The sequence below is a fragment of the Lonchura striata genome, chromosome 2 (genome assembly GCF_050655825.1).
Source record: "Lonchura striata isolate lonStrDom1 chromosome 2, ASM5065582v1, whole genome shotgun sequence".
Classification (NCBI taxonomy): domain Eukaryota; kingdom Metazoa; phylum Chordata; class Aves; order Passeriformes; family Estrildidae; genus Lonchura; species Lonchura striata.
The window spans coordinates 122,289,586-122,312,846 of record NC_140704.1 but is presented as its reverse complement, the minus strand read 5'-3'; the positions used below and the strand labels follow the sequence as shown (position 1 = coordinate 122,312,846).

At 36.9% G+C, this 23,261-nt stretch overlaps 1 protein-coding gene across 8 annotated transcripts in view; it reads left to right on the top strand.

Moving 5' to 3' along the window:
• The window catches only part of PDE7A (phosphodiesterase 7A), a 75,159-nt gene that overhangs the window by 10,344 nt on the left and 41,554 nt on the right, over nucleotides 1-23,261 (top strand). For 2 of the 8 annotated variants that reach the window (XM_085572146.1, XM_021555613.4), the window contains exon 1: nucleotides 4,229-22,110. The exons of 4 other annotated variants lie outside the window; for them this stretch is intronic. In XM_085572146.1, coding sequence (XP_085428272.1) covers nucleotides 21,862-22,110 — 249 coding nt within the window. In that variant the 5' untranslated portion in view covers nucleotides 4,229-21,861. Of the gene's footprint in view, nucleotides 1-4,227; nucleotides 22,111-23,261 lie in introns of those variants that run through there. 2 more of the 8 variants (XM_085572144.1, XM_021555615.4) reach the window with 2 other exon arrangements.

Genomic DNA, 23,261 nt, shown 5'->3' with positions numbered 1-23,261 from the left:
TGCTTGATTAAGTACATATAGTCAAAAGAATCTGTATGTTTTCTTTACCTGTAAAACATCCAATTTCAATATTTGGGTTGTTTGACTTCAAAATATGGAAATTTTTGGTTTTCTTGTCTGTATGAGTAGTGATTAGAAATACTGTACAAATGAAAGGTTGTTTTCCTGTGAAACTAAAAGTGTCTTTCCTCTGCATATTTTTAATGAAAAGTAGCTATGGTTGCTACAGTTTATAAATGAAGTGTGTGAGAACATGAGGCTCAATCCTGTCATTTGTCTTTGGAGAATTGTTTAGCATACTTAAAAGGCTTGCTAGTTTGCGTTTGTATGTGGGAGTGAGTGTGTATATATATAAATATATACATATGAAAAAAATATAGATATATATGAAAATGTAATAACTGAATAAGGATATGGTGGGTGCTGTGTAGATTCAGAAAAGTGTAAAAATCAGTAATCATTGTAGCGTTAGCTTCCATGTTGTCCTGTCTCCATCAAGTCACGAGACAAAATAGTATCCTAAAGCTAACAATTTTGGTAATATTGTTGCTCTCAGTTGATCTTTCTAAGTAAGAAATTTTTATTTATTATATTGCTAGCCTTTATCATTTATAGTGAGGTTTTAGAAGCTTTTGATCAGAGTGACACATTAGTTTTACAGTTTGGAGTGTTTCAGGATGATGTCACGTAACTGTTGGGATTTTTCTTCTTAGTCCTTTTGGTTTTCTGGTTTCTACGTTACATGTTGATAGATATCTCTTTCAAACTCTGTTGAGCTTGCCCTGAAGCATGTCTTAGGCCAAGGACAGTCATACCATAATAGTTGTTCTTTATGTTACTGAGTTGCCAAGTCAAACAAATCTGGATTGACTGTGTACATGTGTGCACAGTTGTTCAGCCATCCATTTCTGCTGAATTTAGTAGAGCACGCAGTATGCTGATTATGTTGATTGGCAGAATTATTTTGAATCGTGTCCTGAAGTGCATCCAGTCCTGTGGCGGTGTTTGTGTGTGGGTTCATTAGGGACCTGTGGGGAATTCAACCCCTGGCCTAGGAGTAGTGTCTTGAGCAAGATGGGATGTCACGTGCCATCTGCCCAGAGTAGCACCAGGAGAGCATTCCTGGGAACTGTCAAGATACAGGAGATAAAATAGGCCATACTGCTGATACGTTGCTGGATCATGATAGAGGAGAAAAAGCTGCAGCAGTAAACGCATTGTCTTCTCTTTCATGCATGCTGGCATTTGAGAAGAGAATGGTTTAGTTGCAGTTGATGGCTCTGCAGTTAAAGTAAAACTTGAGGATGGAAAAGGTGATGTGCCTGGCTGTCCTTTCTTAGTAACTCTTCATCTTTACTGTAGAAGATACCTCATGAAGGTTATGCACGAAATCTCCTTTGTAGTACTTGTGAGGATTGACAAAAGACATTATGAGAGATGTGCCACCAGTGCCTTTTGGGGTTTGTTGTTCTTGGGAGAAGGTGAAGATCAGATAATTGTGTGATGTGCATGATAGCAGAAATTTACTCCTGCATGAGATTGTTGTGAAAACAGTGTGGTTTTGTTGAATGCACACATTGATCCACATTTGTTTCATCCGTTGTATCTTCTCCCCACTGCTGCCTGCTTTGAGCATTGCTTTCTTCATGTTTGTACATGATGGCTTAAGCTGAGATACAGCCTCTGAAAAACCTTCTGTGAAAGTTTTAGGTGTCTTTATAAGGCCTGGTGCTTCATTTCACTCTAAAAGTGCCAATGAAAATGTTTGGTAAATAAAGAAGATGGACCTATTGTGAAAGTACAGATTATTTGTTGAAGTAGTATGTAGAAAGGTTTTAAGCAGGTCTCTGCTCTTTGGGGCTTCCACTGATCAGTGCTTTGGGAAACAGGAGGAAGTGGCCCAGGAAGAGAAAGCTGTGAGCTTTTAAGTCTTCCATGAACACCTAGGCATATGTGTGTTGTCATGTAATGGTGGTGTATGCTTTCATTTCCGCTTCTTGTGACCTGATATTCTTTGCATGTGGATATGGGCTAAGCTAATTCTCTGCAGGGAATGAAAAAAAAGATCGTGTGCATAGTATGGCAGTGCCTACACAATAGAGGCCTCCAGTGAGGCAGTAGTTGCTGAGTTACAGTTTCCAACATTGAGTTTGCTTCTCAGTTGCTTCTTCAGTGCCTCTGTATTAGTGTTTCATCTGTGTTGAAACCATACAGTAGCCTCTAGGACTTTCAGAGCAGTGTGACAGATTTTACTCATCTGTTCCAGTGGTCTTTTAAGTCTCTCTTGGGTCCACACAAAGATGTGAACAGCTTCACATGTGTCGGGTCCATGGTGTTTTCTCACAGGTGTTGTTATTATCTCTGCCTCCAGTCGGGGCCCCTTGTGCTGCTGCCTTGTTTTGAATTCCAGCAGATCCAGGACTGCTGACTGCATGCAGCTGGGATAAAGGGGCTGTATTTGAGGTGTGCCTAGCATATAATTCACCAGCAGCTTCAGCAGTCTTGCTTCTGGACGGCAGGCTGACTCTGGGTGGATGCAGGTGTGAGAACTCTAACTTTGGAGTGACAGGATCTTTCAGAGTGTGGTTGTTAAAGTACTTAGTAATTTGGGAGGGGGGGTAGTTTTTACTTAGGGTTGAAGTGACTTGAAAAAGCAAGGGTACAGGGAAAGAGAGAGAATCCTGGTTTTAGAAGTGGGCCTCATTCTACTGAAAGTTCAGATGGAGACTTTGCTTACAGTTTCTGTTTTCTGTATTTTTTTCTGAAACCGTACTCGTCCTTTGACTGCTGTCTCAACATCAGAATTAACTGGTAGAGAGTACAGGCCTGAAATAGCTTACAAAGGGAGACTGTGAAAATGATTTTGTCCTTAGTCCACAGATTAGCATTTGGAAAGGGTTTGGTAAAAGCACCAGGGCAATGATATCCCAAGGAAGCTTCTGATATGGGTTAATTAGACCCATAACAAACTGAAATAATTCGAAGGCAAGTTTCATCCCTGACCTGGGAAAACTTGGTTATTTGCAAAAAGGGAATCAATATTGTATCCTGTCATTGCAGTACCTTATTGGTACCTTATTTTTTTTTTTTTTCCCCTATTCAATCCCAGGCATCCTGCAGGTTTTCACTGTTTTATGAGTCAATGGTCCTACATTTTCTGTTTCAGGAAAATGAAACATATTACTGAAAAATTCCTTAGTGCATTCAAGAATGTAATGTTTCAGTTAAACAAAGATGGGAGATTTGCAGTTTGCTAGGCAGATGAAATGGTTGTGTAGTTAAAATAGATAATTATTACAATAGATAATTAGTGATTATGTTCTTTAATTTTCCAGTATGCAGGTCTAAACCTTATGAATCTGATTATTTTTTTTTTTGGTTTACATTTCTGAACTAGCTAGTTACTCTTACTTGGCTAAAATGTGCATGAGTTGTTTGCATTTTAAATCTTTCTCAGTAGTGTTCTGAAAAATAATGCTATAGTAAAATTAGAAGTCAAAGTACTGTTAATCCTCTACTCTATGGCTGAGAAACAAAGATTGTAGGTGACATAAGGGACTTAATTTTCTCTGCCCTAAAAGCAGCGACCTCTCATATCCTATGTGATGTGGTTGAAAGGCACTGCTGAAGTCTGTCTCCTTCAGCATCTCTGTTCCAACCTCAGCTATGCAGAGACACAGAAGTGCATCCTTTCATTTAGATGTTTTTGGAATCTCTCCTCTTTCATAAGTTCCTTTTCCTTATCTTAATGACTCTCCTATACACTGTTTTGTCTACCATAGAAAATGTCCGTTCTGCTCCTATAATTTTGAGGGCAAGAGGGACTCATGCTTAGGGAAGAAGGGTCTGGTTAGTCTGTAATCCTTCATGCTGCCGTTTGAGATGTAGAAAGGCTGAGAATGAAGGCAAATGCTTTGGAGTCTGAGCATGTAAATTGGGGGCTGAGAACCAGTAATACTGAATTACTGGTGTAGTTACTGCAGTAGGCATTAGTGCTGGCCTCTTAGGTGTTGCTTTCACTTTTAACTGCAGTGTGTGGCTTTTTCACTGATTGAAATGAATGGTGTTTAGGCTTATTTGTGAAAGATTGCTTTGTTAGATGAGGACATGTCCTGGATGATAGCTTTTTCATGCTGTATCCCCAAGACTTCTTAAACCTCCAGCAGCAATTATGGGTTATTCTGATTATTTGGGATGTGGGTTTTTTTTTTTTTTTGTTTGTTTGTTTGTTTTTGGGTTTTTTTTTGTTTTTTTTTGTTATGGAGAGCAATATGATGTATTTTTCTGTTTTAGACTAGAAAGCATCTCTGGTTTTAAATCAAAATGTTTTCTTAGTAATTCATAGACATTAAAATACTCTTGGCATGATAAGCAATTGCATTTATCTTTCATGAATGTTCATCTTCCTCAGTATGTTTCAAGTATTTAAGTATCAACTTAATATTTGACTTATTAGTAATCACTCTGATGAAAGGACTGCCAAGCTGCTTGTTTTTAAGGTTCTCAAGCAGTGTTTGAATGAAACTAGCTAGTGGTCAGATGTGTAAAGTCTGCGCTTGGTAATGCTGAGTCTTCATCATGTGTGTGAAAACTCCAATAATCTGTCCTTCTTACTCACAAGATGAAGCACATAAATTTAGTATCTCCTACTTTCTTGTCTAAGAGTGTTGGCTTGTCTTTTTTTTACTTCGCAACTTCAACTAGAATTCATCAAGTAAACGTGGTATTTAGAAGTGTGAGCTGTACTTTTTGATATTAAAAATACAGAGGTAAAATATTTCAACAGCAGTGCAAAGGAGAAAAAAACCTGGATGTGTAAAACTAGTAGGAAGGCCAGGCAAAAGCCACAGCTGAGTGTGTAATTTAAAAGGAAAAAATATAGATGGGGAAGAGGATTTTCATGGGTAGATGTTTCACATATTTGAGAGAGGAGTTCCTGTATAGTGGTGTTGAAGAACTATGCATTCTTTGCTCTTGTCCTTTGTAAGGGTACAAAGGTGGCCCATGTGCAATCCTCTGGCTTCTGTTGGCAGTTGTAAAGGGACAGATGAGGTTATTAATTCATTCTCTCTGTTAGGCACACACTTCAACAAGAAATAAAGGCATTAAGACATGATATATGAGGATGAACAAGTTTTGGAATAAAGAAATTTTGTACAATCATGTATCAAACTATGACAAAAGGGTGCCTTCTTAAAGATGATAAAGAAGTTTTAGGTATTCCAAGATCAGCTCTTGAGGCTATGGGGCACAAATTAATTCTAATTAGCCCATGGTGGAATGTGTCATTGAGGTTTTTAAAACCTGTTCTATATGGTAGATATCTCAGCATGTTTTTTGAGATGTTTCACCATGTTAAAATCCACACAACACCACCTGGAGGGTTCTTCTTTAAATTGCCAGTCTGCTTTGTGATGTGTATCTCCAAATCCAGCTGACAACCCAAAACGTCTGAACATCTGCAGTGACCACATTACATAAATGTGCTGGCACGGCTGTCGGTTCCTCCCACACATTCAAATGAAGCCGGTATGGATGTACTGTATCTTTTTAATCAGCTTTGTCCGGCCATCTAGGTGATTTGTCTTTGGAAATGATGTCAGTTACTTAAGAATTTGTGGTACCTCATGTATAAGCAAGGAAAGTGTGGTTGTAAGAAACTGAGCAGGAAGAACAAACCTGTATAAGCTAGTATTAAGGTCCTTTCTAGCAGATGAGACCTACATGATGTTTTCAGTATTGTGTCTCTTTCTGAAAACTGCTTTCAGGGCATGCAGGTAAGTGGAAAAAAAAAAAAAAGAACAAGTTTTTTTCTGATGTGAACTTCTAGGCTGGTATTTTTTGGTGTTGTCTATTATCTCTTATTTGGAGAAATGAAGTAACTGATTTTATGGGCAGCACTAGCTATCTCTGTTAGTGTTGTCTGAAATATAAGTGTGGCCGTGTAGAAAAAGTTTACAGAGCAGTGTTTGAGAAATTGTATCTGGACTGACAAATGCAACAACTCCAGTTGCTACTGGAATATTTTTTTACTTTGAGTGTACCACGTCATGTAAACTAGTTAAATACTTTCCTTAGAAGTTAACCCTTATACCTGTTATATAATATGGTGAATTCGTTATATTTGCAGATAAGAATATTTACATAATTTGATTTTAAAATTGCATAGTGCATCATGGCAAATAAAAATTATTTTTGTATTGTGTTGCTTTCATTCAAATACAAAAGGTGAAGCATCACAATTGCAGCTATTGGAATTTACTTTTTTTTGTTCCCAGGCTTTTATTCGTAATAGTGGAGGTCATAGTTTTTATGCAGTCTCTCATTTTTTAGCTTTATTTTAAGCTTGCATGTTTTCAGTAACTTAATACTTCAGATAAAATTCTCAGTATTTCTGTAATTTAGTGTTTCTGTAATTTCTGTAATTTAGTGTTTTTCTGTTTCTGTGGAAAAAGTGGAAGTCTAATGGCTTTAAATTGCAAACATAGATGTTGTGTCATAAAATTAATGGGTGATTATTGTTTTCAAAAGTTTTGTGCTATTTAAAATAGATTTTTATATTAGCAAAGTTTTTATCTTATGACCAAGTATATTATTCTGATAGTATTTTGGCATGGGTTGATGCTATTTGTGAAAGCAGTTCCTTGATAGAAGATTTCTAAGAGACTTTATGGATCTTCATTTTGGGGGTAGCTGAGGGATGGAAAGAGCCTCGCTAGTTAATATCTGACTACATCTTTTCTGTATTGTAATAAAAAACTTTTTGTGGGTATTAATGATGTCAATTCCATCAGCACATAGAGTGTTCTTTTACCAGCACAATGAAGAATCTAATGTAAAGTCATCATACACCTTCAGAATCTGGCAGCCTTGACACCTTGGAGGCCTTCATTTTGTCATATCAGTTCAGCTGTGGGCTGTTGATAGTTGCAGAAATCTAGATAGGAATGTGAGGGGGGAAAAAATTTGATGTGCTACTTGAGTAGGGTTTTGTAGATTTAAATGGCAACTATATCAAGATACTGCAGATAATTTTATCAGTTTTGTTACAGATTAAACTGTCTTTATAGTTACCAAATTATCCTTTGGTATCAATACATGTAATGGCCATGTTACTTCACTGGTAGTAATTACAGAATTGGTTTACCTATATATATACCTGTAATACAGGTATTATAGTTCTTCGTTATTTGCAAAGCTCAAGATATGAATCTGTGTAATGCTTGGTATTATGCATTTTTTAGCTTTTTTTTTTTTTTCTTGATTTGGTAATTTTTTGATACTTTTGTTTTGAATACTTTTTGGTAGCTTTCCTGTCAGTTTTGACCATAGATACAAAAAAAATGTCCTAGAAAGCAGGACCACCTCGCTCCCAGCTGTTTGTCCGTGTGACCTCCAACCCACCCTGTATGTTTTTCAGAAACGTGTATTGACAACAAGTGTGCCAAGTTATTGTTAGCAGGAGTGATGTCACTTTAAGGGACATCGCTAGTATGACATTGATTTGGTCTGATGGAGTTCGACACCACATGCATTTTGGAAAGAAAAGGTCTCTTACCTACATTGAGGTATATGTGCATATCAAGGAAATGAGTCACCTGGTATTTTCTGTTGGAGAGCATAGAACCAGAGCAGTCTCCTGCACACGTGTAGCAGGCTTTGACATGCATGGATTTAGCACATACATGGAGGCAGTTCCCATACTCATAAGCTGAGAGTCTGCTCTAGACTTTGTAGTATCAAATTATCTCAGTGCCCAGAACTTGCTGACCTGCTCAGCCTGATGCCAAGTTGCTCTCTGAAGGATTTTTGTATATCTGACAGTTCAGATTGATAAATATTGAAAAATTGGATAGTTACTTTTAAAAAACTGCCCAAACTGGTGTGCTGTTGCATATGCATGCCTAAATGAAAACTCAGAGATGAAAAAAGAGTCTTACTTATTGAGGGAGGCAAGCGTATGCCTGACTTCACTTCTGGTTCCCTGCTTTTGTGAACTGTGAAGTGGAGCCCAGGTTTCTTCTGGATTAAGCAGGTGGTGGTGATACTTAGCTCTGACCTGGAAGTAATTAATTGTCATGAGCTAAAGAAAAGTCTGTGAATGTTGTCTTCTCCTTTCTTAGAATACATATGCTGTTGACATTTATAGATTTAGGAATTCAGTCAGTTCTCCCAGCTACTGTGAAGAGGTGAGTTACTCTTCTGGCTTTGCAAGAATGCTTGCTCCTCATATTTCAGGGGAAGTTCTTGTGCTTCACTACAAGTCAGAGGTGGACTTCAACAACAATGCAAATATGAATGTGGTTCCCTGAAAATTATATTTCTGTCTCAAAGATTTGTTCAGACCTCCATCACCTTTCATTTTTTCTGTCTTAAGAGCAAACAAAATTAAGTAATGTTGGTGTTAAACTTTCTCTCATACTTTTAGTCTTATCCACAGTGTAGCAATGCTATGGATTTCACAGGTGTACGCTAGTTTTCAAACAGTATTTTTCTGTAATACAATAATAGACCTGCCTTTCTAACCCTTGTAGAAGTTACAATTCTGATTTCAAAGCTGTGTTTTTGTGGTCTTCCAACATTACTTGCAAAAAAAAATTTTTTTTTCCTCCAGTTCCTCATTTCAGGAGCTTTGCATTTGTATGAGCTTGTCCCACTCCTCCACATGTCTGGATTCAGGAAGAGGTGGAATAATACATATTGCCTTAGGACAAGACAGACTTCAGTGAAAGGCTGAAAAGTGTAGAGCTGAAGGGCAGCGAACCTCCTGTACCACGTGCCTGTGGTATGGGGGAGGCTGGATCCAGAAAAAGAGTTCAGCTTGTTAGTCATACTTCTGCTTCTCCCTTGTTGAGTGTTACATTGAAACTTGTTTTGCAAAATTCAGGAATTAAAGGAAGATAGAACAGTGTCCATGCACTGCACTGAGGTGCCAGTCTGTGCCAGCCCTGGCTGTTGTATCCCATGCAGTATTGCAATCCCTTGGTTAAGGGTGGGCTGGAAGTACTTGAAGTTCTCTTGTACAACTAAAAAGCCATAACCTGAGAATGAGAGGCATCAGTTTTTCAGATAAACTGTGCTATACCTGGGGATTTTTAAGACATCAAGCAATTATCTTTATTAAAAAAGGAAACTTTAAGCAGTGTTTAGTCTCATTTCAGTTATTATAAAGGTGGAGGCTCTTGAGCACTCTGCAGTGCTCTTGTGGCTAACCTGTTCAAAGGTTTATGCAGTGTTGAGTTTTCAGGATCAAAGGCATTTTGGCATGAACCGTGCACTTGAAAACTTACTCTCATCATTAAAGACAGATTTCTTTATGGCTAATACCCTGTCCACACCTAGCCCTGGTTACTGCAGTATTTACAACCCTAGTAGGCATTGTGTGCCTAGGGAAAGAGCTTCAGACTACTTCTAAACCCACAGTTTTAAAGATTTTTATTGAGCTATAGGGTTTGTAGATAATAGCAACAGCAAATCCAGTGTTGAAAGTTCAGTTTTTCCTGGAAAAGTGTATATCTGGTCTAGAAGCATAAAAATGTATCAGTTTACAGAACTACCTCAATTTTTTTGCATTGTACTATTTTCTATAAAATGTTTGTACTCACTGGTTAAGAATGATTGCTGTAAATTTGTGCATTTGATTCGAGCTTACATGCTGAGTGTATTTGTATATCTCTGTATAAAGATTTCTCTATTGCTCAAGATACATTTTAAATGTGATAATTTTTGAAACAGGTTTTTGTTTTCTATAATTAGAAATTATGAGTTATATATGTAGTTTATATCTTGAAACACCAGAAGTGGTCTCTGAGATGATTGTAGAGTTTTCTTAATTTCTCAAGTTATGTGGGTAAAGTATATTCTGACCAATAGTTTTGTAATTTGGTTGTTTGTTTTTTCTACGTTTTTCTGGTTTGTTTGTTTTTGTGTATTTTTTAAATTTTTTGCTGTGTTTTTTTTTGTATTTTTTTTCCAGTTGAAGTAAAACAGAAAAGCTGTGAAATAAGTTTTCTTCCCTTATGGATTAACTCTAGAGATAATTACAGCATTTAGGAAATACACATTTCAATTGCCTCTGCAATCTGTGTTAACATCCTTGCATGAATGCATTGGGAGATTTTAGGGTTTTTTTTTATGTTTTACAGGAAATCCCTGCCTCCTTTATTGCTAAAAATGTACTTGCTTTTGTGAAAAGCATTTTAACTATACCTTCTGGTTTTTTTTTGGTGTTTTTTTTTTTTTTTTTTTTTTTTTTTTTTTTTTTGTCTGGGAAGAATGAAGGATTGGATGTATTTAAAAGGCAGTTAAATGACACTTTGGAGAAGAAGATACTTCCCATGCTTCCATCTTGTAATTGCTTATTATATGGACATATACATCCAGCTTTTCCTAGATCATGATTGTATGCTTCTCATTTGTTGAATGCTTGATATGAGATCTTGCAGCCTGATTTGCCTTTCCTGCCCTCTTCCTCTCCTCCACCTCCTCTAAAGAGAGAGATGCTTAGGCTTGGGAGCCATGCTTATGTGTAGGCTGCATGTGATTAAAAGAAAAAAAAAAAGAATACAGTTCTAGCAGTCTGGACTCTGATCTTGATGCAGGGCTGGAGTTTGAGGATGAATACTTATCATAGAATCATAGCATGATTTGGGATGGAAGTGACCTTAATGATCATCTAATTCCATCCCCTCTACCAGGGACAGGGATACTTTCTGCTAGACCAGGTTGCTCAAAGCCCCATTCAACCTGGCCTTGAACACTTCCAGGAATGTGGAATCCACAAGTTCTCTGGCCAGCAACTTGTGAAGTGCTCTGATAGTTTTGATGAATGCTCTAGAGAAGACACTGAAAAAATTAATTCTTTCTTTGGCATTTGAGCTCTTTGCAGTATGTGAAGGCTATTGCCATTTCAGACCTTCCACTTTTTAAGTAAAGAATTATGACTTAGTTATGGGAGCAACAACCTATGTGCATAAATTGATTTGGGAACTCTGATAAACCAGAATGGAATCTTACTCTTGGTCTATTAAACAACAATGAGTATATGCTGTAGGAGAATTGCTAGTAATCTTTGCTTTTTAGTATATATTTTTTGAGGTGAGTTTAAAATTAAGGGTATCATAAGTATGAATTGTAATAAACTGACTGTTTTGGCAAATGATTTATTGCCAAATATACCTTCAATGCAGGATATTTTCCAAAATGTTTGTATTGCTTCTTTAAAAGGACATGTCTGCAACTTCCTTGAAAGACAAAAACTACTTAATAAAAATACTTGCGTATCTCAAAGCAGAATAAAAAGTTCAGTGTTGAAAATGAATTTATTATTTCTAGGATTTGAGAAGTTTTTGTTCTTCACAGTTTGGAAAGTAAATGAAAGACCTAGAGTTGGGCTTTTTACTGGTGATTTCAAGGAGTTCTCTGGTGTGGTATGTGATAGGACTTCACCCAGGCTAATTGGTTAGCCACAGCATGTGCTACCTTTCTTTTCCTGTTCTCCTGCACTATTTGGTGGAATATGATGCAAAAAAGGGGACAGTAGAATGAGAGTGAGTTGTTTGGAAAATTTTGATTAGAGACATGAGGGCAATTTGTGATTTTGTGTAGGAAGCAATAAGAAAGTCATTGAGGCAATTTTGGTGGGGATAGGCTGATTTACAGCATGGGAAGTGAGGTTCTGTTGTGTGTGTCAGAAGATGGCTACCCATGGAGCCTCCAAAAATGCAGGGATCTTGAACTACAGACAGGGTTGCATTTCTTTCTATATTTGTTAGCTATGTGTTTGGGAGTAGTCTTTGTACTTCCAATACTTTTCCCTTTAGGAGCAATAACATCCATATTCAGTAACTTATTCTAAAGCAATAAATGTTTTAAATGTTTTTCAACTATTCTTTTGTTCTTCATGATCACCTGTATTTCCACGAGTCTTAAAATTCTGTCAAAATGAGAAAGGCTTTAATTATATTGAGGTCTTTTGTCTGTCTTCCATCATACTTGACGAAGTAACTGACAGCAGATCTTCCTTCCCCTGGCAAGCAGAGAGAGTGATGCTGTGCGCCTTTTGATCTGTGAACTCCCAGCTCTGATGTGATGGAATTTTGCTGTAGTCATACAAGCTACTCCTCTCCTTCTTTTATCTCATTTTCCAACTGTGTTTTGGGGGTTGCTTATCTAGCTAGTTTTGTCCTTCTGCTCCTTTTCAAAAGTTCCTCTGTAAAATTAGTTCACTGCATTAATAAGATAATTATGATCCAATATACCAGATTTCCCCTTTCCTGCCTAAATCATATAACATTAATGAAATTAATCATGTCTTGATATTTTTAGTTTGTTGTGCAGACAGCAGAAGTTTAGTCCTGGAGATAATTCTGTAGCAAGCTGAAATGGCTTCTTGCAGAATAACAGGATGATTAGGGATGCCAAATTTGAAGACAAAACTGGAATCATATAGCAAAAATGTGTGTGATTTCCACATACCTGAAGTACATACTGAGCTACTGGTCACGATTCTTGGTTAAAATGTAAGGTTTTGTCATTAGCTTGTGTGCAAACAAGAGAATACAGCAAGCGGACTAAACCCCAGACTTCAAATAACAAGTTCACCCAGAGTAGCTGACTGTTGCCTTAATTAGATACAGCTTCAAAGTATATGCTAAGATTTTTTTCATTACAGCTTTTTATCACTTCCACAAGTTCAGCTTGCCCTATACAGATGCTTAATTTGTATGCTGGGCCCTGTGATAAAGCTATTTCTGTCGATGAGATTCCAAAATTGTAGGCACTGATGTCAATGCAGATGAGGTTAGCCTAATTTGGTCAAGAGAGGGCTATGCCATGCAAAATCTTCTTTACATGGGCACATAAAGACCAGTGCCAAGACTGACAGGTGTCCAGTGGGTGGCAAGGAGCTTCAGAGATAAACATTCTTGTTGGTATTGCTACAATTCTTGCTTCTTTAAGAAACAATGTAATAATAATACGGCTGCTTTCAGCATCCCTGCAGGATAACTAAGTAAAATGGTGATGCCATGTAATTTTACAAACACAGATCTTCTAAATCCTGTTGAAATAACTAGTTTTCTATGCTTAATTCAATTTCTGTTTAGTGGTAAAATTCTGACAATGAAAGTAGCATCTTGTTACCTTCAAAAATGGCATATTAAATTCAGAGGTGTACTGCTGTGAAATCGCTGTAAGAAAAATTATTGAAAGTGGTTTTTAATTGTAGAAGGTCGTGGAATATTGTGTGATAAAGTGCACACTCAGGTTGAGTAATGAGGAGTCTGTACAAGGATATAGTACTTGAGAGAAAGCTGTATAAAGATACTAGTGGTAGTATCTATCTTTTTTCCCTATGTCACTATGTCAGAAGTGAAGTGTATCAAAAATGTATTAATCTAAATAGAACACTTAATTTGTATGTCTGTTTCCATACCTCCTTCCATGCCTCCCCTAACAGGATTGCAATCATACATTGCTTTTTGCCTTGGAATTTTTTTATATTAGTTTTCAGCTTATAATTTTTTTTCCTTTGTCAGCTGCTTTTTTCTTAGTACTGACCTATTAGAAAAAAAGCCAAATCAAGCAAAAACAAGTCCACTTTTTTATGTCCAGGAAAATATTTCGTACACTGACATCTCTGTCATGGAAAGCAGAGCCTTTTCAGTGTATTTCAGTCTCAAACACAGTAGTCTTTTTCAGTTCAACACTTGCAGACATGAGGCACAACACTACTGAAAAGCTCTCTGTTTCAGGGTCAGCCTTATCTGTAGTGGGTGAGAAGCTGAAATCAGTAGATTTGGGTTTTGTTTATAATTGTTTGGATGTATGGATTGCTGGCACCCACATGCTGACAGAATATTAATGTAAGGCAATAATTATGTATTTAAAGCTGTGTCTATAAAACATAAGGCTTATGTGAAAATTCCTTTATTAAATTTAATTGACAAGTTTTTAAAGCATTTGCTATAAAAAATATGCATCTGCTCTGGGTCAGAGAATGAGAATTTGGAAGTATGTAAGAAAGGGTTTTATTGGTAGCTCAAGAAAATGAAAGGTGGGAAGCTGGCAATAATATGTTGTGGCCTGGAAAGTGAGGGAAGGTGTTGAAATGGCAGGTGTGTGCCTTGGGGAAGACTAGGATTTTCAGCTTACTGTCTCATTAGAGTTTCTTCAAGTTTAAGGGGTTCAGCTGAAATTGGTCTGCCTATCCAATTCTGTTGGAATTGGTCACTTTATCCTTAATCAGAAGACTTAAAAGCATTTTTGGGTATGGTGGGAAAGCAAATTCTGAAATAAGTGTTTAGTGCAGATGCATCTCTAGATGAATTTCCTCTAGGAAGAACATTGTAGCAGAAATAACTGCTATGGTTTGGGTTTGTATATGGTGTTTGGGTTTTTTTTGGTTGTTTGGTTTTTGTTAGTTTTGGGGTTTTTGCTAGTTTTATTTGTTTGTGTTTTCTTTAAGCTTGCAATGTTAGGGTATTTGTTGAGGTGAAGGAAGTTGAATGTAGTTAGTCTTTTCTGTATTTCTTATACTATGATACCATGTGTGGCTTCTTAGTTTTGTGCTTTGCCTTTTTGATCTTTCTTTGACACCATTTATTCTTCATAAACTTTGTGATGACTTTAATTACTATTTTCATTTACTATCATAAATTAAATACAGTATTGATTTGTGAATTTGACAGTAAATGGTGTAACCAGTTTCAGTGTTTGTCCTCTGTAGTTCTTCAGTTACTTTAATGGAAATAATCACAAAATAAGAGAATAAAAGCCAGACTTTATTATTTTCAAGTGTTCTGATGCTGTCTCTACTCAATTTATGAAAGTGAATCTTCCAGCTTTCTTCTTGAAATTTAATCTTTTTTGACTACTTAATATTTTTATGTGATGGCTAGCAAGGAAACAAAAACAAAGATAATTTTATTACTGCCTTTCTAATATTTAACATACTGTTGGAGCTTTGGCATATGCCAGTGTGCTTAGGGAGCTGCTGAAATGTGTTTTGTTTTGTTTGTTTCTTCCCTGTGGGAATTGTTAATTTTTTAAAAATGAGATTTGAAAATTGAAAATCTTGCTTAAGGTAAATGGTAGCTGTGTTGCCTGGGGAGTCTCAGTAAGCGTGAATATTTTCATTTTGTGTAAACTGTTCTTTAAATGTTTCCTACAAAGTGAATTGAAGTGTGTGTGTGTGAAGGGGTTAAAGGTAGCTTTTAGCAGTGCTGGGTTAGGAAAAACTTGCTAGACAAGAACCAGATGGGAAGATATTACTCTAGGCTTAGAAAGAGGTGAGCCCTTATAGCTATGGGAGTACCCATCACTTAGTCAAAGAAGCTTTTAGTTGTTACTATAAATTTGATTTATTTCCTTTTCATGTGTGAATGAGAAGGAAGCCCAGGGAGCAAGGGAAAAGGAGCATCTTACACTGTACCCTGCCCCTGTGCCTTTTAGCCTTCATTTATTGCTTTGGATTGCTCTCTTCTCTGAGTTCATGAGCTGGACAGACATATCTGTAGAAATTCCTACCTGAGCTGCTGTGTGGGGAGGCCCTGAGTGCTTCCTGTGCTCCCCTTTCCACATACACGCCTTCTGGAGGCTCTGAAGAATCACGGGTGAGCTAGCACTGTTCACATAAGTGTAAAAGTTATTGAGAAAGCGTCTCTCCAAGGCATAAAGCTTAAACCTTGGAAGTTTTAGAAGATGGACTTGTGTCCTTTGTGTCTTCTATTGAGAGTTTGTAAAGAATTATAAGATACAACTTGTGTGACTTTAGGTTCTGTAATTTTCATTTCTGGTTGTTGTGTTGACAGTTTTGCCATGTCTTTCTATGAGATTGTAAACTCAGTGTTTTTTATTTAGATTCCCATTTAAATATAGCACAGTAAGATGATCTTTCCTGTTCAAAGGATATGGTTTAGAAATAGAACATAATTTTTTTATTCCAAAGTCTAAAACATTGGTAGCTTTTCTTGTCACATGTTAATGTTCAAGTGTTCTCACATAGCTGGGTTACTTGCAATATGTGAAGTACGTGGGAATTGAAATTACTGTTGATTTGCTTCCAGTATACCATTCAGTCTTGGCTGAAGGTGTATTTAACAGTGAAACACAGTAACTCAGAGCAGCTAAAACTCAACTTATCGAGTTTTTAAATCTACCTTTACTGAGTGGATTGCAGTCTTTGAGACCCAGGTGGAACTTTGTCTTGTAACACTGGTACAGTTCTTCAACTCTTTGAAATCACAGATGATGGTGTTTGTATTGAACTCTAAAATGGGCCTTGTTTCTTGCTGTGAATGAGCAGGTTGGTAGTACCTGCCAACATGTGTGGGCAGATACAGGCTGCTGTTGACCAGTCGTGATTGAGCATCTGTACAACTGCTAATATGGTTCTCTGTCCAAGGTGATAAGACTTACTACATCCAAGGGTTAAAAGTGAACATTTCCAAAAAAGTTAATGACAAATACACGTGCGTCAACTTGGTCCTGAATTTAAGCAAAGGCCTAAAGTGCCATAGTAAGTAAACATCCTTTCAAAATGTGTGTCTGAATAAATCAAAGGAAGAATTCTGTATTGTAGAACTTCAGTTAATATTGTGATGATTTGTTTTACCTAAAACAGTAAATTTCAGTGTTTCTGTATTTAAACGATCTAAATTGGATTGCTTGTCACTGAGCCAGTTTATACCATTTAACACTTTTTCTTATGAAAACACATCTAGCTAAAAAAATGAAGTTCATGATATGACAGAGCTACCGAGAGTGTTCTAATTTGTATTGCAAAAGAGTAATTTTAAAAAGAAATAAACTGTTTCAAGGTGTTTATGTGAGGAAGTTAAAAAAGTGTTCTTATATACCCCTCAACTACTGTATGTATGGTTTTGCCTTTTTCAGTGTTAAATGTCCATTTCTGTCAACCTGTAAAATCATGATGGCTGAGCACATAAGAGGAAAGGTTTAAAACAGCCAACAGAAAAATGCAATATTTAATAATGTGGGTTTTTTGACAAATATTAATATGATTTTCAAATAAAATATCAACTACCTCTTACCCCTTTTAGAAATAAAGGACACATAGCATGATCCTGATAGTTTTCTATATTGCAGCAGCAATTGAAAATTCACAGAATGGGTGGTGGCACTAAAATGCAAATTGCTGAATTCTTTCATTCATTGGGATTGTATCTTTTCTAAGGGGGCTTTCTTTCCTTTTCTGTCTTACTGAAGGCTGAAATAGAAGATTTCAGCTGAAATGAAAAGTAGTTTTTAGGGGTATAATTTCTGCCCTTTGGATCCGTAGCTGTCCTTGACTTTCAAAGTTCATGTTTTGGAGATCTCAGCCCTTGGTTTAAGATCAACCAGCCTTTTGAGTATAGTTGCAATGAGTTAGGCAGTTGAAATGATGATTTATATGTGGTTGTGGTCGTGAAGGTGAATTTTGTTACCTTTCTTAGATTTTCATGTTTGCTAATGACTTGCTAGCTGATACGTAGCTTTGTTGATGAGTCACTGTGCCTGGAATTATTCAAAAGATGTGTAGATGTGGCATTTAGGGACATGGTTTAATGGTGGACTTGGCAGTGCTGGATTAGCAGTTGGACTTGATGATCTTAAAGGTTTAAAGACCTAAATGATTCTATGATTTTGTTAATAAACAGCTGGAGTAGTTGGAATCTTGTACCTAGTTGCAACTTAGGCTAACATGGCAAATCTTTTAAATATGAAGCTGAATTGGAAGTAAACTTCTTAGGTAATATTTTAAATTAAGATGTAAATAGAAGTAGCATTTGTAAAAGTTGGTAATTGTGAAATTCTAGAAGTTCTGCTTTCAGTATCTATAAAAATAATGGTGCATTTTCTCATTTTCCCTTGAGAGTAGTCTTTAGTGGTTGGGTTGGGCTGCAGCAGTAGCTACCCACACTTGTTACAGGAATACTCATAGATTACCATTTAATTATTCTTTTTTAGTGAAGTCTGCTGGAGAGAGATATCACACATGATATATAATGAGACAGGGAGAAAAGCAAAGAAAAGATGGAAATGAGTTGTAGGTTTTTTTCCACTGTGTGCTGATGAATTTGTACATGTAGGCATATTCCTCTACTGGCATTACATGCTGTTAATATAGTAAAGTTCCCAGACTGGTTCACAGCAAGTAATAGGTCAGTCAGGAGTGTATCCTAGAAATCAGTGTGCCACAGGCCTCAGTTCTGGAAGGGGGTGTTTGAAGGGAAAAGGAGACTCCATGGAGATTTATTTTCCAGGCCAGGTGTACAGGTGCATGTATGTGAAATCAGGTCATTCTGGCAAGTAGAAGAGATTAGCAACAGGCCTCCAACTTTAACATAAAACCTCAGATGGTGATGGAGATCTGCAAAACCCTGCTGTATTTGAAATGGAGAGTCATTTGAGGCCCAGCAGTGTATCTGAAATCTGGTGTTCTTGCTTCAACTGTGGATTTCTTGTAGATGTTACTGTAATATTTTTTTTTTTGGGGGGTGGGGGGGTGGGGTGGGGGGTAGAGCATTTAAATACACTTCTGCACAAACAGTAGAAATACTAAATACACAAGCAGTACTAAGCTTTGTAAGGTGACCCTGAGCCATTTCTCAGGGCTGATGAACTTCAGGAAAATAAATAAATATATAAAAGTATTGGAATAGACAGGTATTTAGAAATGTACAAGTAAAATTGGGATCCTGTATGTGGTACTTCAAATAGCAGAGTACGTAATAGGAAATAATGGGTTTCCACATGGAACCTTGCAGATCTCTAGGAGTGTCTATGGAAATAATTGAAGCCTTACAAATCATCATGGTGTATTAATGGGGGAGCTACTTTGGGTAGGAGCTGGTCCCACGTGATGCCTGTTTTGCAATGAGAGCAAACTGGTATCTTCGCTCTGTAACAACTCTTGCAAGACCCCAGATGCTTTCTGCTCTATTTATAATGCATGCTTGTCTCACCAGGAATAGCACAGAGAGGTTTATTGAGTAAATTCAAAAATTGTACCAAAAATTGCCTTTGACTGCTTAAATGCATCTACGGTGCTGCATAGCATCAAGTCTACATTGAAGTCATTGGGATATTTCTGTTTCTTTAGAAATGGTAAAAGATAGCTATTGCACTTGTACATGTGAGCTGATGGTAAGGAGAGAGGAATAGGTAACAATTCGTATGTGAATGTTAGGTACTGTAAATCTTGCCTTACCAAACATGGTGTCTCTGCAGACATCAAAAAAATGGGTTTTAGAAAACTGAAAGTCTTTCAGAAAGCAGTAAAGAAGAAGAGAAGAAAGAAAATAGCATTAGCAACTTCCCCGATTAAAAAAAAAAACTATGCAATCTATGATAGCTATCATTTTTTATATGCTTCTTAGTTTCAAGATAAAGCTGAGACTGATGGTAATGTCCACAGCTCAAGGGTCCCTGCAATTCCAGAACTGAGGCAGTATAACAGGGAGTATGTTAACACAGGAAATTCAGTAATACTTCATTTTTATGTAGTCTTCTACATGCAGATTTACCATACTTACTAATAACCTTGAATAATTTCTTCTTTGTTAAATGTAATCTCTTTCACTTTCACCTTGGAATTGTTAGTGAAATTATTCAAAGCAGCACTTTCCCCAAAAGAAGCCCTTTAGCTTCTGTGTTGATTTGTTAAACTCATGCAGAAGAAACCAGTGCACTTTCTGATCTTACTTTGTCTCCAAATTCAGAATTGTATTGCCAAAACAATCTTTCCATTTCCAAGCCATAATTAGAACAGATGATGGTGCATTAGTGCTTAACAAGTGGTCAAATAATTTTATTTCTATGTTCTCATATTAAACTTAGGCATGAGACAGTTTTTAGATAACTTTAAGTAAGAGAATGCTTCTTAATTAAACCACTTAATGGTGGAAGACAAAAGAAGAAAGGGTGATCACTTTGTGTAGCTCTGTTTGCTAAGATAATGTATTTCTGAAATTGGTGGAAGAAAGTCTTGCTCCATGCACATGGGGCAAGACCATGCACACACTCCAAGAACATCTTCATGTGTTTTGAGATGGGAAAACAGATTTGTCAGGGATTGATAATAGTGATGACAGAGAGGAATGCTTGACATTTCAAAGAGTATATAAGGCTATTTATACTTGAGTTTTATTCAGAGGAGAGTTCAGTCTTGAAGCAAATCACCTCATTGTTCCTGTTTGCTGTGCTCATTTGATTGTTTTCTGGAGTGGTTTTGGTATGTGCTAACCGGGCTTCTTCCAAAAGAAACTAAATCATTCACTCATTGTGTGCACCTTAACCCTCAATAGGGTTGTAGAGGTTTGATCAGTTACTGGGTCATTTTTTGGCAGCTTTGAACCTACTGTGATAGGAGCTGGTTCAGAAAGTTGGAGTAAATGTGGCTTTCAAAACCAAATTAAAACTCCTGGGCTTTATATAGTATAGATGTAAAGATCTGAGCAGCAGCTGTGTTTTGATCTGCTCCAGTTGTGCCAAATGGTAATGCAAATATAGCCTGATGCCATTTATTGAGGGTTTGTTTTTTTAAAGAAACGTCAGACAGTGGTGATTAATTGTCAGGGTGTTTTAACCTTGTCAACTGTTTGGAGGTGGTAATGTTTTTAAATTTATCTCTGTGACAGTTTATATTTTATGTGGAACTTAACAGACCTTTAGATAAGTGCTACATTAATGAAGTGAGGTACCAAAAGGCCCATTGGGAGTGTTCTTGCCTTTGGTTTTGATCTGTTTTTCTGGGACATGGGTACAGGGCAGAAGATAAATGTTTGGAATGTATTGGTTCTGTAGGGATTCACAGGTTGTGCTGATACCATGATTATAGCTTAAAAGACATCATAAATATTCCAAATCATGGTATAAAATAACAAAGAGCCCTATCCCACTTAACAATTCTTCTCCTTAATTCAGTAACCATCCACTGTTTTATGTGTCCCCTTTTCCTGTGTGGGGGAGGAAATCAGTTTCTTAATGTTAAAACTATTCCTTTGGTGATCTAACTTTCATGTTTTGTGCACATATTGGAATTTGGAATTGATTTTTTTGCAAAAAAAAAAAATATATATATATATAGGAAGAGCAGAGTCTTCATATAATTTTGCTTTCAGTTATTCAGCATCATCCTTTTAAACTCCTCATTATCCTACACTGTTCCTTTTTCTCCCCCACTGTGGCTCCTTTTTTTCCAAGGTATTTGAGATGTCTTTGTATTTTTGAAATGAAACACTTTTGTCAGCTTAAAATGACAGAAATTGGAATGAATCTCAAGGCTGCACTGAGCATATAGGACCCCTTTGCTGCACAGTGTTCCTGGAGGAAGTTAGGCTGCTTTCCCACCCTGGGAAGGGCTAGGGAGGCTGTAGCCAGGTTCAACCCTTGGAGCAATAAATGAAAGGTCCATGCTAGTTCAGGCATGTGTGAATTGCTAGTATGAAGGATGGCTTGGTATTTAGTGGACAAAAGAAGTTAGAAAATGACAATTTGTTTGAACAATTGCACATATTTGGTGCATTAACTTTCATTAACATTATAGTATAGCTATATATATAGCTATAAAAGCAATTTTGAAATATGTTTTGAAGTTAAATTCTTAGAAGTTCTCCAGGTGGTAGAGATAAAAGGAACTTGTGAGTATCATAAGTGGTGGAATCTGCTGGAAACAGGCTCTTCATAGCATTCGAAGGCAAGGCAGTATCCTGACTTAGCTCGGGTTTTTTGACTACTGGAGTTTGATCCTGTTGTCTGCCACACTTTGCTGTATTTAAAGATGATGAAAGGATGTAATCATGGTTTTACATTTCCTTTGGCATTTCTGTGGGACTTAGTAAGTTTTTACTAATTGCCATGTCCTCTAGTTGTAAAACTTTCTTGTTGAGTCCAGCGTTGGCAGCGAGAGGAGCGGGGCAGAGCACATTGCAGGGGCTGTCAGGTGACAGCTGCTGCCTGCCTTGTGCCTCACTGCTGTGCCCTGCTGCTTTCAGCACTGGCAGCCATCGGGGGGGAGATTATGCTTCAGGTATTTGGGGTGATCCAATGGGAATTGCATTGATCTGGTGTTTAGCTCTGATCCTTATCAAATGGATTACTTCTAAGGTAGGTAATTTTTAAAATCTGTTTTGACTAACTGGATTTATAAGTAGTCTGAGAGAAAACAAGTCATTAAGAACTTCACAAGTGCTTATTTTTCCTTTTTAAATCTAATCTGTTTTGGAAACATCATTTGCCATTTAAGATTGTGTTTCTTCAGTGTTCATACATGATTTTGTAGCTCTTGACTTTTGCTTGCCTTGAAGTGGGAGTGTGTTTGTAGCAGTGCCAGTTAGGAGACGGGAAGTAAAAGGGATATGAAATGGCTTCTGAATGGCAGGAGTTGGCTTGCCTGTGTTACTAACAGATTTCCAATTTTATAGTACCTTAAAACCTTTGTGAAAATAAGGAAAAACAACTTTAAACATAGTGAGAATAATACAAATTAGTGTATTTTGCTTCCTGGACAGGATATCCTTTTTGTATTGTTGATTTCAGAGTTGCAGGAGTGGAAATACCAGTTTTGTTTGCTTATGTGAAATATCTACTTTACTTCGTAGCTTTTCTGTTTGAGATCCCTGTGTTTTGCAAAATGCATGCTAATGTTAGGATTGAGTTTTTTACTCTCTCATTCCAAAGAATGTAAGTATCCCCATAATGGATATTTGTGCTAGTAAATATAGGGGAGATTGGTGTCTGGAGATGAGACCAGGCTCTTCTCAGCATAGCTCAGGAGGAATCAGCATTCCTCATAGGAGGAATAAATTTAAGTGTAGGATTATGAAGGAGAGCCAGAATAATTGGAGAGAACTAAGGAAACTGAAAAAAAACCCATAGCATTTCTGCATTCATAGATAATTTTTTTTGTTATTGCTACTGATACACACTTCTAAAATTTTTGTACAATTAACAGGAGAATATGAACAAGCATGAATTTGAGTTTGTTGTGAAAACAAGCTTTGCCAGGCACCTATGCCTGTACTCTTCAGTCATTGCCAATAACATGTTTCTAAATTTATTAAAAACAAAAATGGTCAGGCTTAGTTGCTAGCACTTGTGAAAACTTTTGTCACATCAAGAAAAAGACCAGGATGCCCAATGGATGTTTGCATGTGACTGAAGGCAGATTCTACAGATTTACAGCCTGTGTGCTAGACTAGTACATTATCTGCATTTTACTGGTATATTGTGGAAATGCTGGCTTTTTGGAACTTGAC